The sequence below is a fragment of the Centruroides sculpturatus genome, unplaced genomic scaffold, assembly GCF_000671375.1.
Source record: "Centruroides sculpturatus isolate CEXI.00-Female unplaced genomic scaffold, Cexi_2.0 scaffold1526, whole genome shotgun sequence".
Lineage (NCBI taxonomy): Eukaryota > Metazoa > Arthropoda > Arachnida > Scorpiones > Buthidae > Centruroides > Centruroides sculpturatus.
Genome location: NW_019392610.1, coordinates 22,403 through 37,006, shown reverse-complemented (window position 1 = coordinate 37,006; position 14,604 = coordinate 22,403). Strand labels below are relative to the sequence as shown.

General features: G+C 30.6%; 1 protein-coding gene across 1 annotated transcript; it reads right to left on the bottom strand.

Moving 5' to 3' along the window:
• Positions 1-3,117: 3,117 nt before the first annotated feature.
• On the bottom strand, positions 3,118-12,576 carry LOC111617671 (fatty aldehyde dehydrogenase-like). The gene is made up of 7 exons (XM_023358955.1): positions 12,419-12,576; positions 12,239-12,382; positions 12,071-12,166; positions 9,478-9,699; positions 7,219-7,382; positions 3,392-3,622; positions 3,118-3,318 (listed from the first exon to the last, which is right to left on the bottom strand). The coding sequence occupies exons 1-7, from the start codon at positions 12,437-12,439 to the stop codon at positions 3,159-3,161; spliced, it is 1,038 nt and encodes a 345-aa protein (XP_023214723.1). The 5' UTR covers positions 12,440-12,576; the 3' UTR covers positions 3,118-3,158.
• Positions 12,577-14,604: the final 2,028 nt, after the last annotated feature.

Sequence of the window (14,604 nt, the reverse complement as noted above, 5' to 3'; positions counted from 1 at the left end):
TTACTCATAGATTCAGTCATTCTACGGCAAGCACACAAACAACACAGAAACATACACATGGCATATATAGACTACAGAAAAGCATTCGACAGTGTTCCACACAGTTGGCTGCTACATATTCTACACATGTACAAAATACATCCATCGTTCATTGCATTCTTCGAAAACACTATGCAGCACTGGAGAACAACACTACATCTCAGGGTTAGTAACACTTCCAAACAAACAAATGAAATATTCATTAGGCGATGAATTTTTCAAGGAGATTCCTTGAATCCTCTCTGGTTCTGCCTAGCCCTGAACCCATTATCCAACATGTTAAGCAACACGCAATATGGTTACAATATTAGACATGAAAAAAACAACACAGTTTATGCTATCATACCTTATGTACATGGATGACATAAAACTTTATGCATCCACACAGAAACAACTTCAACAGCTCCTACAAATCACACATTCATACACCAAGGACATACAAATGGAGTTTGGTTTAGACAAATGCAAAACACTTCACATAGAAAAAGGAGCCCTGAAGAAAGAAGATTTTGCACTTTTAAATGGGGACATTATCGAATCCATGGAAGAGGACGAGTTCTACAAGTATTTAGGATTCCAACAGGTCAAACTAACAGAACATACACAAATAAAGCAAAGATAAATTAAAAAATACCAAAATAGGTTAAATGCTATTCTCAGAACACAGTTAAATGCAAAACACACAGTTAAAGCAATAAACACATATGTCATCCCAGTACTCACTCTTTTGGAGTTATACATTGGACTCACACAGATCTCGAGCAACTCCAAAGGAAAACAAGAACAACACTTACTAAGCATAAACAACATCACCCTAAATCTGCCATAGAAAGATTAACACTTCCACATAAAGATGGTGGACGGTTTAAAATGGTCTGATTGACATTATAAACCTTCACTACAAACAAATACAGTCACTGAGAGAGTTTTTTTTACAGGAAATGAGAAACATCACAATTACATAAAGCAGTAACTCTAGCAGACTGAAATAGCACACCATTAAACTTACACTCTCATCATACAAACATGACACAACACACAAAAAGCATAGACACCATCAAGCAAACATGGGCTCAAAAGGGACTCCATAGCAGGCATCCTTATGACCTGGCCCAGGATTTTGTTGACAAAACTGCGTCAAACAGCTGGTTAGATCGGGGATGCCTCTTTGAGGAGACGAAAGGATTCATGATTGCCATACAGGATCAGGTCATAAATATTAAAAAGTACAGAAAACATATACTCAAAGATACAACACTAACAAATGACACATGCAGAAAATGTCACACCATGCCAGAAACTATACAACACATCACTTCTGGTTGCAAGCTCTTGGCACAGACAGATTATTTACACGGACACAATCAAGTAGCAAATATAATACACCAAGAGCTTGCAAAGAAACACAAACTGGTAGACATTCACAAACCATACTACAAATACATTCCACAGACAGTATTGGAAAACAACACGCACAAAATGTACTACAATAGAGCCATAATCACAGATAAAACAATTTACCACAACAGACCAGACATCACACTCATTGACAAACACAATATAATCGCATACATTATAGACATAGCCATTCCAAACACTCACAATGTACAAAACACATGCACTGAAAAAATTAGCAAGTACACAGAACTCACCCAGGAAATAAGGCATCTGTGGAGGATGGAAAGGGTGCTTATTGTACCTGTTGTTCTCTCCTGTACAGATGTGATACCACACACATTACACAAAAGCCTGGGAACATTACAATTGAGTAGAAATACATACATCACACTACAGAAGGCCACTATATTGAATACATGCCACATTGTTAGGAAATTCCTGAATACAGACACACACACTGACACACTTATTTAATTTTAGTTTTGTTTTGGTTGCTATGCCTTGACTTTGGTCCGGCATAGTACACAGCCACCGGTGTGAACCGAGTATAACTCACAAAACACAACAATAATAATAATAAAACAGGCTGTTTTCTCATCTAAAAAAAATTCCTTGTGGATCTCATCCATCCCTTCAACTGGATTTTGAATGTCAGGGAGGAAATGTTCCAGTTTATAAATTGGAAGCAACCAAATACAACCCAATGCATGCTCCATATTATAAACTGGAACATTTTCTTCCTGACATCAAAAATCTAGTTAAAGGAATTTTTTTTTAGATGGAAAACAGTCTCTACCCTTTACAACAATATCTTTCATCCTACTAATAAAATCTATTTGAACTTCTATCCAAATGGTTGTCCACCAACAATATTGTTGTTATTAAAGTCAATAAGCCCAGAGACATCATTCTTATGAAAATAATCATATAAACAGAGTGCATATGATAATATATCAATGACACAGTTTGTTTATTGAAGTGTTTACATTGCTGGATTTTTGCTGTGTTTATTCTTCTAAATTCTTCATACAATTACAATAATAGTTAAATAGCAGTAAATAGTTAAAAAGTATTTGCTGTTAGTGAATCAGGTTAAGATATACATAGAAAAATAATACATGATGACTGGATGGTGGGGTGATGGATGTCGCCACCTGCAGATATTATGTTTTTTTGTTATTTTCTCATATTTATGTTTTATAAATTTATTATTGTTTCAATACTCCATAATTTAATTTTATCTAGTTTTTTATACATTTTTTTCTACAACTGTAACCACTTAAATTATTAATAAATGTGTCTCATAACTCTCGTGAGAAAAGACGAGAACGTTTGATGAATGTTAGTTCGAAGCAAATTTTGTCTTGTCTCTTTTTAGCAGAAACGAGAAGCATAAACATAAAGATCATTTATTACATAACAACGACTTCTTAATGAGTTCTATAAATGAAAGCTTTCTATAAAAAAAACAAGTAAGATTATTATGCATTCCTGTAGTGACAATAAGACTTTGTAACAAAATTTACAGGTAATTACATGAATATTGATGGCATGTTACCTGAACAGGTCTCTGGTACATTTACTCTTTAAATACACCAATGACTTAAGATGTTCACATACTAATATAAGACTTCCTTGCTTGGGTATCAAAGCAGGCAAGCCAAAATTTGTGAAAAATTGTACTTATTTGCAATTAATTTAAAATTAAATGTTTACTTACATTAACCAAATTTATATAAAACACTTAAAAGTACCTCATCTTTCATCACTTGATGCTCATCCTTTACACCAGTCAAAATAGTTGGAGCTATATATTGGTCTTCATCTCTTGTTTTCCCTCCAATGGCAATATTTCCATCTTTTAAATACGATTGAACACGTCTAAAACAAATTATTATTGAATATTTCAACATTACTTAAGCCATTCCTTTACATGATCACAATTATGACTTACTTATAATTTCTATCATTGATAATTCTACCAATATCTGGAGAATCAATAGGATCACCTTCAAAGAATTCAGCCAAAACTTTTTTTGAAGATTTCAAAAATAAATCTTGCACTTCTTCATTACACAGTATGTAATCTGGAGCTACGCAAGTCTGCCCCAAACTTAATAATTTTCCCCAAATTATCCGCCGACAGGCCATATCCATATTTACAGAGTCATCCAAATATACTGGACTAAAAAATTAAAATAAGACAAATTTATTTAAGAAGTAAGATTAACCTAGCAATACATTTCATATGATAGTAGAGATAGATTCATATAACTTGGCCAGGCAGGGCACAGTACTCAATTTAGAGTTCTGGAAGTTTTATACTTAAGTAATGCACAGAGACCTCATCACACATTCAACAATCTCTTTCCTTCAATAAATAAATAGAATGGTTCCTGCTACTGTGCATTTTTACAGCCTGGATAAGATACATGACATGAGCTGTACATAAATGATCAAGACAATAGAAACAAATTAAAGAATATTTGCACATTTAGATAAAGATTGTCCATTTAATAGTAATTAATGCTATAAATCATTACTTTATTTAAATGTTCTTGTAATTGCTATTGTCATAATAATCATAAAATCATCTAAATAGCATCATAAAATAATGTATCCATATTGACATAGTGCGAGTGTGTGTATTCATATTAGGTTTGCACATTGCCATTAATCTAATAAAGATTATTTTAGCAAAATTCATTAAAAACATTAAGTTTAATCATTAATTAGATCATTTTTATTATGAATCTAAAACACTACACAATATTTCAGTTAAAGACAAATTATAGCCAATCTATCAGCTTTTTATTAGACCCTCTTTTAGCATGATGGTGCTCCAACTTTTCAATTGGCAAGCCAAATTGCACTCAAGTCATAGATGAGCAAACCACAAATATTTTGTATATTCTAAATATACAAAACATAGGCCTATTTCTATCATTTGTGAGTGATGTGTGAAATATATTCATAAGCTGAATTAATGTGTGCCAGTGGATGGATTTAGCCCCAGAGCCTGTAGTTTGGGCACCACTCTTATCACATTAAAAATCATAAACATAGATTAATCTTAACTTATAATTTTGTAAATTGTTTTCTGAAATCAACTTACAATAAATAAATTTAGTGTATAGAATACAGAACTGAATACAAGAAATCCTCATTAATTCAAAATTCAAGGGACGAAATAATCGTGACTTCAAATTATCTGAGATTTACATATTTCTGTACAATATGTTAAATGCCATGTAACTAATGTAATTTATTAAGCAATGGAATATGGCTGTGTATACAGAATTCTGTGTTTGTTAATAATAATAATATTATAAATAAACTACAGGTAAACAGAATATGTCCAGTGAGAACCTCACAGGTTGCCAGATAGGTTTTATAAAAAGTAAAGCATAATTCGAAATGTGACCCAATTTATTTTTAAAGTGGCCCAAAAAGTCACCCAAATGAATAGCTTAGAACCATACAAATGTCTCAATCTGCAACTTACAGCCCAATCTTGCAATCCCAAAAACCAGTCATATTTTATGAGGTAACAGAAAAAAGGGGTAGTCCATGGTTAAGGTGACACTCGAAATTGTGTTACTGTAAAAGCAAAGCCATATTGACAACCAGATTAGAGTTGTTCTTGGTGTATTGTTCTCTTCAAACTAAATGAACAAGTTATCATACGCATATCACTGTTCGAACAAAATTTTCACTTCAAATTTCAAAGTAGCTGTATTTCGAACTAACTGAATTCCTTAATGTGTAAATCTCTATATCCCTGGCTGAGACAAAAGTACACTTACAAACGAATGAATTTGAATTAACAAGGATTTCCTGTATACTTATGAAGTTTTAAAATTTAATCTCCCAGAAACAAAACTATAGATGGAAATACTTATGATTAAATTAGTCATTAAAAAATGTATGGTTTGGCACTTATAATGAACTGTTTTGAATGAGAAAAATAAGAAAAATGTGTCAAATCAAATGTATTTCTTATTGCATATATTTTTCAAATAGTATGATATTATAATATGATATTTAATACTTATACTGTTATATTACTTATAAGAAACATCACATTGCCATAATAAATATATAATATACAAAATCTGATCAAGAATCTAGAGATTTATTTTAAAGAGCACCCATATACTTAAGTATCAGACTTAAAAATTGCAAGGAAGAGAGAAACCCTCTAATGTTAAGCTAAATTTTAATTTTCTTCTGTGAAGTATCAATCTTTAACAGCATTATTAAGAATTACAAACAACATTCTGTGATTGTACAAAATGGTTAAGTTTATGGAGCATTACATATGCATCAAATTGTTCTTCAATTTCAGAAAAAACAGATGCAGAAACTATTAAAATGATCACGAGAACTTTAGAGAGAGAATGTTATAACATTTTCAATGATTTACATTAATACCTGGAAACTGTATAGGATTTGCTTAAACATATTGAAGATGAATAATTTTCTGAAAATCATTATGAATAATGATGATATGGTAATGAAAGCTGGATCTCTAGATATGACATTAAAACTAAACAAACATTGTTCAATTACAGCAGGCAGAACATTAAATTCAAATGTTCATTAAACTATAACAATTTGATGATGTAATGTTAAACAATTAGAAAACATTAATATTTAATAAGACACAGTAAAATCTCATTATTTCAATATCAGATAATTCGAAGTCAAGTCTAGTCTCTGGCCAAGAAAATAGGATTTTGCATACATCATAGTTCGAATAATTCAAAATGCATGTACAATGAAATTCAAAGTCATTATCTGGTCCAGTGACCAGCAAAAATATCATTTAATTCAAAATCTTCCATCATATTACGTGTTTATAAGAAAGTTTCCATGCCCAAGTGGTGGTTTTGGTTTCATCAATTATACATTGTTGATTTATTGGACATCTGTTCAAGATCATTTGGACACTGCACAAGGTTTCAATGAAAAGAAATTTTTTTTTTATTTTTATGAGGAAATCTGTTTGGCATTTAATTATTTTGGACACTTTTTGTAAAAATCTATTGTTTCAATAATGTCAATGCCCATTAAATATATGTGCATATTCACAATAGAATGTGTACTTAGCATTAGCTGTTAATAGAGCTTATTTTCCTCAGATCACACAATTTTCTCAAACTCAAGACGAAATTCACAGTAATTCTTATCAAAGCACTTAAGTTTCTTTTGTATGTTATTTTCAGATCTTACTTTGAATGTAATTTGGTTACGTTTTTGTTGTTTTCATTAAGTACACGCCAACTGACAGTTTTCTCAAAATAGCTTAAATTACTAAGTAATAATTCATAATATTAACGCATTTGTAACCAAACTGGTGAAATTAAATAAGATAATGTCATAATTTTATTCAAGAATTACAAAAAAATTCATTTAAAAAAAATTTGGATAATTCAAAGTGGTATTTTTGGTCCCTTGAGAACTTGAATGTTTTATATTTTGTAAATAATCAATGATGTGTGTGTTTTCAAGCAAATGTTATGATTTCAAAAATAATAATTAGAATGAATATTTTTTTTATTTCAATAACAAAAAAAATTAATAAAAAGTTTACAACTAATCAAATGTTTCTTCTTGTTATATATAAATGAACAGTATCAAATAAAATTTTTGAGGAAAAAAAGTTTATTTATAGACGGTTTATTAACAGTTAATATTACTACAAAATTTAGTGTGTTTTAATATTTAACATGTGATTTTCAAAGTAGATTTTAACTAGAAATAAAAAAAATCAAATACCTTTTTCCACCTAATTCTAATGTAACTGGAGTTAAATTTTTAGCCGCAGCTTGATATATAATTTTTCCAACAGCTGTGGATCCGGTAAAAAAGATATAATCAAACTTTTCCTTCAGTAGTTCAGTAGTTTCTGGAACACCACCTTTTACAACTTGATAACAATCCTTAAAAGAAATTAATGTAATTATTAAACAATTATAATTGCTCATCACTTAAATATTTAAACTTCATTGCAAGTACATTTTTTGTTATTTGATTCTCAATTAGTTTTTTTTTTATCAGAAGATCAAAAATTATTTAAACTTAATGGAATATAAACTTTATTTTGAAGATTTCATTGTAAATAAAGACCTGAAGATAAGATAATAAAGATTAAAAATATTAGGGACACTGCTGGACTCAAATATTTTCAAGCTTTACATGTACTTTTATGATACAGTAACATCATGTTCTAACAAATCTTTTCAGAATAGCATACTTTTAGATTTTCCCCAATCCAGCCTGGATAGGAACCCACAGAAAATATTTTAGTACAAACATATTCATAATTAACTTTAAGTTTAATGTCCTTTTTTCTGTCAGTTCCCCAGCAATAGAATTCCTACAATTTTCACAAAACACACTAATCAAAAGAGCATATTCACATTCCTCGTCACAATCAGCTTTCAATTCTGAAATGCGATGCATAGAGCATATAGCTAAACAACATGGCTATCACAATGTCTTATGCAAGATAAACAACAAGGTACTCCAACAACAATCCAACAACACCTCTCATTCCAATGATTCCCTGGTTAAGTACATACCAATCACATACAACCCGGCACTTAAGGCCATATACAACAAGATAGCCAAGAAAAAGAATGTCTGCTTGGCATTTAGGAGGTGCGCCACAATATTCGATTGGCTTAGGAACGGAAAAGACGCTCCAGACAGCAACAGACTTCCGGGAGTATACTCTGTGCCCATCATTGATCATAGAGACAACAGCAAAGTATTCTACATCGGGTCCACTAAACGCAACTTACTAACTAGAATCAAAGAACACAAAGCGGACACCCTACATCATAGAAACAACACTGCCTTAGCGGTATACTCCTCTGACCCAGAAATAGAGCCGCTATTTCCTCTAGCCAGAATTATTCACACCACGGGCCGCACTGAACACCTCAGATAGCTAGAGGCCATATACATTTGCCTTAACACTTCAGGAATAAGCACTGCATTAACTTCAAACAAGAAATGAAGATATCAACAGCATGGGAAGCCTTCCTCAATAAAACTCTAAAGTAACAACATACGGATAATGCGCAAGTCTACAATGACGCCATCGGTCACATGTGACAACGTTCCAAAAAATTTTCTAAAACAGCAGTTAATTCTGGAAATTCGAATTCATATAGGAAATTCCATAGCGCCTGAAGAAGAACCACATTAGGTTCGAAAACGTTTGCAAAGTCCTCTGTATTGGAGAAAAAGAATGCAGGTTACAGGCAGTGAAGTTGGGTAATTTATCTATTCTGGTGTTAAAATTTCTATATAATTTTCACTTCATTATAACAATTTTGTTACAACTTTATCTTCATTGCTATTATACTCTATACTATTATACTTCCTATTATACTCATATACTATTATATATTATACTCTATACTATTATACCCATATACTATTATACTTCCTCTAACTGGTAAACAATTGTATCCAAGAAAGATGGATGATCTTTGAACTAACTAATGAGTTGCAATTGTACTAAACTCAATAACAGCCACAACTTGTCACGGACACAGATATAAGGATGGCTATTTATACTTCTTAATTTTATTATTTATCTTATTCTTCACTTAAGACACAAGGGTAAGACAGCACGAAGGAATATCCGAAAAGAGAAGTGTCACAGAGTTCCTGCTATCAGAAACCAAAATGTAGAAAAAACATGATTTCAGCACAAATTAAACCAATGACTTCAGAACTAAATACATTAATACATTATCACATTGTTATTATAATAAGTAACATATATAAAACATCTTTGTTTCATATATGGATTTCTTACTTAGATATATAACTTGTTTAATAATAATTTAGATACACTTTTTCTTTACAACAAACTTTCATTTCAAATTAACAAACATTTTTGTAGGTCCCCTCAAGTTCTTCACAACAAGATTCCAGTGTTCTGATAAAACAGAATGTAGTCAGTTTATAAAAAAATAGGAAATTAGTATTAATCCTGTCAACCAATGCTATAAAATTTACCTGATGTAAATATTTTGGAAGTAATTCTTCTAATACTTCCGCAGCATTTTCTGATATTTCTGATGGTTTAATAACTGCACAGTTTCCAGCAGAAATTACTCCAACTAAAGGTACAAGTGATAACTGTACAGGATAATTCCAAGGTCCTATAATTAATACAACTCCAAATGGTTCAGAATGTATAAAACTGTCATCCATAAGCAGGACGAGATTCTTTTCAGTCTGAAAATAAAATAAAACAATTATAAAAAGTTTGAAATTATGAAAATTAAAATAATTTATTTTTTCATTTGAATAAGAAATTATTTAAAGAAAATAATTTAGATATTGCTTCAAAAAGATATACTTACAAACCATTAATGTTACATTTCTCTAATTTCCTGATTTTTAGAAAAATTTTCAGCTATTACTGAAGCATTTATTTCAAAATTATCAATATGTAAATTTTAAAATTTCATACAGGATTTCCCCACATAAAATTGGACCTCCTTAAATAATAAAGCATTTATTATGCAAGTTTCCAAAATATTTTGTGAATAAAACTAAATTTTCAAAGAGTTTCTTTAATTTTATTTTCATAAGTCTTATTTCTTTCCAATACAAAGATTACAATAATTTAGTCAATTGGTGAGTGGAGCCACCATTTGTTCATCTCTGAAACTGGCACTAAACCAAGTATGATACTACACCAAAGTACTAAGATAACAATTATATACAGTATGATATATGATAATGGTATGTGGTCTGTAACAAATCTGAGACCCACATAATTTGGTAATAAAAATATCATTTGCCATATAAAATTGTACATTTAGCAATTCACAGATACTGAAGTGTTCTTTAATATTTATGAAGAAGAAATATTTATAAGCTTCATTCATTGGCAATTTATAAGGTAGGAATATTTAGGTGCGCTAAGTTTAACTAAGGTTTGAATATATTTAATTTTATTCTTCACTTATCTAAACAAGAGTAGTTATAAATTAAGCTCCGTCTGTATGATAAATTACTATCACATATTATGATAATATTTTTAGGATTTTTATTGTGTCTTTTTCTAGTCTTTAAAATTTTATACATTAATTTAGTTCATTGAATATTCGTGCATTTACCAGTGTAGTAATTTTTATTCTGATCAGTAAACTGTTAAAAAAAACAAATTTTTTCTATTATAATTAAAAAAATAAGTATCACACTATAAATTAAGGATTAAATATCTAAATGCCAGATATTTTTGGTTTATTATTATTAAAATTTTTCCTAAATTAAACCAAAAAAGTCTGGCATTGGATGTTTAGTTATTTAGTTAATACAGTATTTGACTTTTTTTTATTTTTGACTTGCCTGTGCATGGGTATTCACAGAAAATTTTCCAGGAGGAGCAAAGCTTAGAGACAAATAGTTACACAGTAAATTTTTTATTTAATTAATTAATTTTTTGGTGTTTTTTTTCCACAAGTAGATTACAGAATACAGTACTGCCCCATTTGCCCCCTCTGTGAATGTCCATGTTCCTGTCAACACTAAGGTGGTCTTTTAATCGTATCCAATTGTAAGCTCACCAATTAGGGAGGAGTTTATTCTCTACTGTCAGAATGGACTAAAGTCAATTCGTATGTGAGTGGTGGTTTTAAGGAGGCAGGAAGAGACAAGTGTTTCACAAAGAAACCATTTATTTAGGTGACAATGCCACATAATTAGGTCAATATCCGGAAATCCAGAGTTTGGTTCATGTTGTCTTCAAAAGTTCTTTCCTCTCTCTTTTCACGTCGGCGAAGCCCTGGGGCATTGGCGAGTTGGTCTTCATTGGTGTCAAAATTAATTGCATAAAATGGCAAAGGATTCACAAGGAACTGGGGACATTGCATGCACCTGATGGTCTGTAGAGGATGACGTTCTTCTCTCCTTTTCAAGCTAGTTCTCATCAAAAACTCCTGAGTTGGTTCATCGCTTATTGGCTAGACCTTTTTCTCCTTGCTTCACAATTGGTCTCCCTCCTGTCTCCATGTGTAAATGGAGCTCCATTTAGGGCGCAGGAAAGGTCAGCTAGAGATGGTCTATTCAACACCATCTCTTAAACTCTAATCGCATTTTATCGATGACTATGACACCCACACTCATTGTAATATTTTTCTAGTTTTGTTTTACTTTCTAAACTGTGTCTTAAGTTTTAAATATTTTCCTTTTTAATTTTCTTTATCTAAAATTTTGTTTTTTCCACTATTCTTTAAGACATATATATATATAATTTGTTTTCTTGATGGTTTAACTTAAAGAAAAAAAAAAAAAAAAATGCAAACTTTGTTTTTTTTTTTTTTGCACTATTTCCGGGCCTCACACAATTATGAGTTTGGCCAGGCCTATAACGGGGATAGCCAGGTGATGAGGAATGGGGTCCAATATATATCTTCGAAACAGACCACCCATAAAAAAGTTTGATTGCAGGCAGTCAGTTGATCCCTTCACCACTTTAGTCATCCAGCCATCAAGTATTTAGGCTTTAGTAAATATATTCATGTACAAAATTGAGTATTTCATTAAGCTTATCGTCATTTTTTTAAAAAATAACCTTAAAGGCACTTCTAATACTTACTGATTGTGGTTTCACCCATTCAGTCAAGTTATAAATAGCACCTCGAATTTCATTTTTCAAATATTCCAACTCAGTAAGTCTAATTTCTATTTTAGACTAGAAAAAAAGACATTTATTAGTGTTTATATCATTAAAAAAAATCATTTATTAAATCATTAAATTTAGTACTTTTTTTAAATCTTTTTTAACAGCCTCTATTAACTTTTCTTCATTTTCTTCACAAAGTTTAAGAAGCAATTTGAGTTGCTGTAATCTAAATTTGATGGGTTTTGTCACACCACTAGCAAACGCCTTCTGAGCTGTCTGTAAAACCTGAAATTTAAAAAAAATTAATAGCAACTGACATACCTTAAAATACTCTGTTGGCATTTTAATATTCTTCTGTATTAAACCTGAAATATTAAATTTAATAATTTAATATAATTATTTTAAGTCAAAAATAGCATAAATGTAATGAAAAGCATTGCTTCGAATGTAATGAAAAGCATTGCTTAAGGTTTGACTAAATCATCAGGTAAGAATACTCATTAGAGGACCAATTAAGCCCATAAGTAAAACCATATTTTCTATGTAAGTATATTAAACAACCCAAAACCATATATATATATATGTATGTATAAATACATAGCCAAACAATTGCCTTAAATACTCAGGCTATAAATTCTCTGGCAGATTTATAGCCTGAGTATTTAAGGGTCCAATGAATTGTGTGGCTAACAAATGAGTGAAGGCCCTACAATATATAAGGCCATCTGCAATATTACTGCTATTAATTTTCACAATGTTGACTCCTTCCGTACAGCATGGAAGTTTTTCTTCAAACTATAAATATCTTATTATCCTCCCTTTCCCCTCTTCACACATATATGGCAATCCCCATTATTTCAGAAGCTGGGGGATTAGTTTGTCTGATAATGCCCAAAAAACAACTGCACAAATAAACTGGAACTATACATGAACAGAATAACACCTAAACACAGTGTTTGTTTAGATGTTATTCTGTTCCTGATGATGCCCATTCAACATGAATGAAAACATTAGCACTTATTAAAAAAATTGCTGGTTTTTAGGTTTTCTGACTGGTTTTAATAAAAATAGGTAACTAAGCAACCATCTTGTGCTGAGAATACTAATTAGAAACCAACTTTCAACTTTTAATTAAATAATTTAGAACATTTTGAAAAAAAAGATTGACCAAACGGCATAGAATTGCATTTTGGAAAATGACTCATTAGTCAAAGGACCATCATACTTTTCCCATTTTTTTACACTCTCATATCTCTTGCATTAGATTACTATATAAAGTATTTTGGCAACAATCTGTCATTACTTAAAATGATATTAACAGGATAACAAGTGGACAGGGCACAAATTATCCACAATTTGTGTTTCAGTTTAAAATTGTTCTGTGAATCGATAACTGAGAATAGATGATCTTTAGAGACTAACTCAACTTTTGATTATTGTGCAGAAGTTGTGAGCTCAAAAAACAAAAGAACCTTGGTATTTAAATTCTGAATTTTGGTATAAAAATCAAACTACATAAATAGCAAAAATAAATAGATTTTTTTTTATTAATTTCCAAACTTTTTAACAAACATTTTAATAAGAGTAAAATAAATATTTGTAGTTAAAAAAAAAAAAACTTTTGGAGTCGTCACAATTCATCCTTTTCACACTACAGGAAGGTTGACTCCATCGAGTGCCTTTCGCAAATGAGATCTAACCTGAACTAAAGCTTGGATGACCCTTTGGACAACTAATCTATGGCTTCAAGCAAATGGTTGACTATTGCAAACTATTGTTAATCATGTCAAAAGCCATTACTTAGACCTTGTTAAAGGAAACAAGGCCACAGCTTAAGTTTGAATTTTGTATCTTTAACTGGCCTATTGTATTAGCTTATTGTGAAAAGGATAAACTGAAAACTTCAAAATTTGTGTTTATCTTCAAATTACAAATACCTTTTTAGCAAATTTCCACCCCGATACTGAAGATCTACCAGATTTTTTATTGGGCTACATTAAGGCTGAGTAATAATCCAAAATAAAGCAATTTGAGAAATTTAATCCAAAACAAAATGAGAAATTTAATCCAAAACAAAATGAGAAATTTAATAATTATAAATAAATTAATGGTAGATTAACTGCCTACCTCTAACCAAATTGCTTTGTTTCCATGTCAATTAGCCATAATATAGCATGATAAAATAGGGCAATCATTTGGTATTAGTAACTTATCTGGTTATGTTACTCCATCCTCATTTTTATTGTTACACTTTTTAAACTACACTGACACCAAAAACTTAGTAATTTTACATATACAAGCAGAAAAAAAGCCTAAAATAGAAGATGGACTTTGCTGTGATCTTGTACACCTGTGATACAAAAAGGACCCAAAAGAAGACAACAAAATTTATCCTTGTCTTCTAAATATTTAACATCTTTCAATACATTTCCATCCTGCTTTTTATTGTTATACAACTAACCAATACACTAATTAAAAAGAAATGAAACTATTGTTATTTTTCATTT

Excerpts from the sequence above, each read along its gene's own strand:
- LOC111617671 (XM_023358955.1), bottom strand. The coding sequence starts at position 12,439 with ATGCCAACAGAGTATTTTAAG. Across the intron at positions 12,383-12,418 it reads TGCCAACAGAGTATTTTAAG|GTTTTACAGACAGCTCAGAA; the intron begins GTATGTCAGTTG and ends TTTAAATTTCAG. Across the intron at positions 12,167-12,238 it reads TTAAAAAAGATTTAAAAAAA|TCTAAAATAGAAATTAGACT; the intron begins GTACTAAATTTA and ends CTTTTTTTCTAG.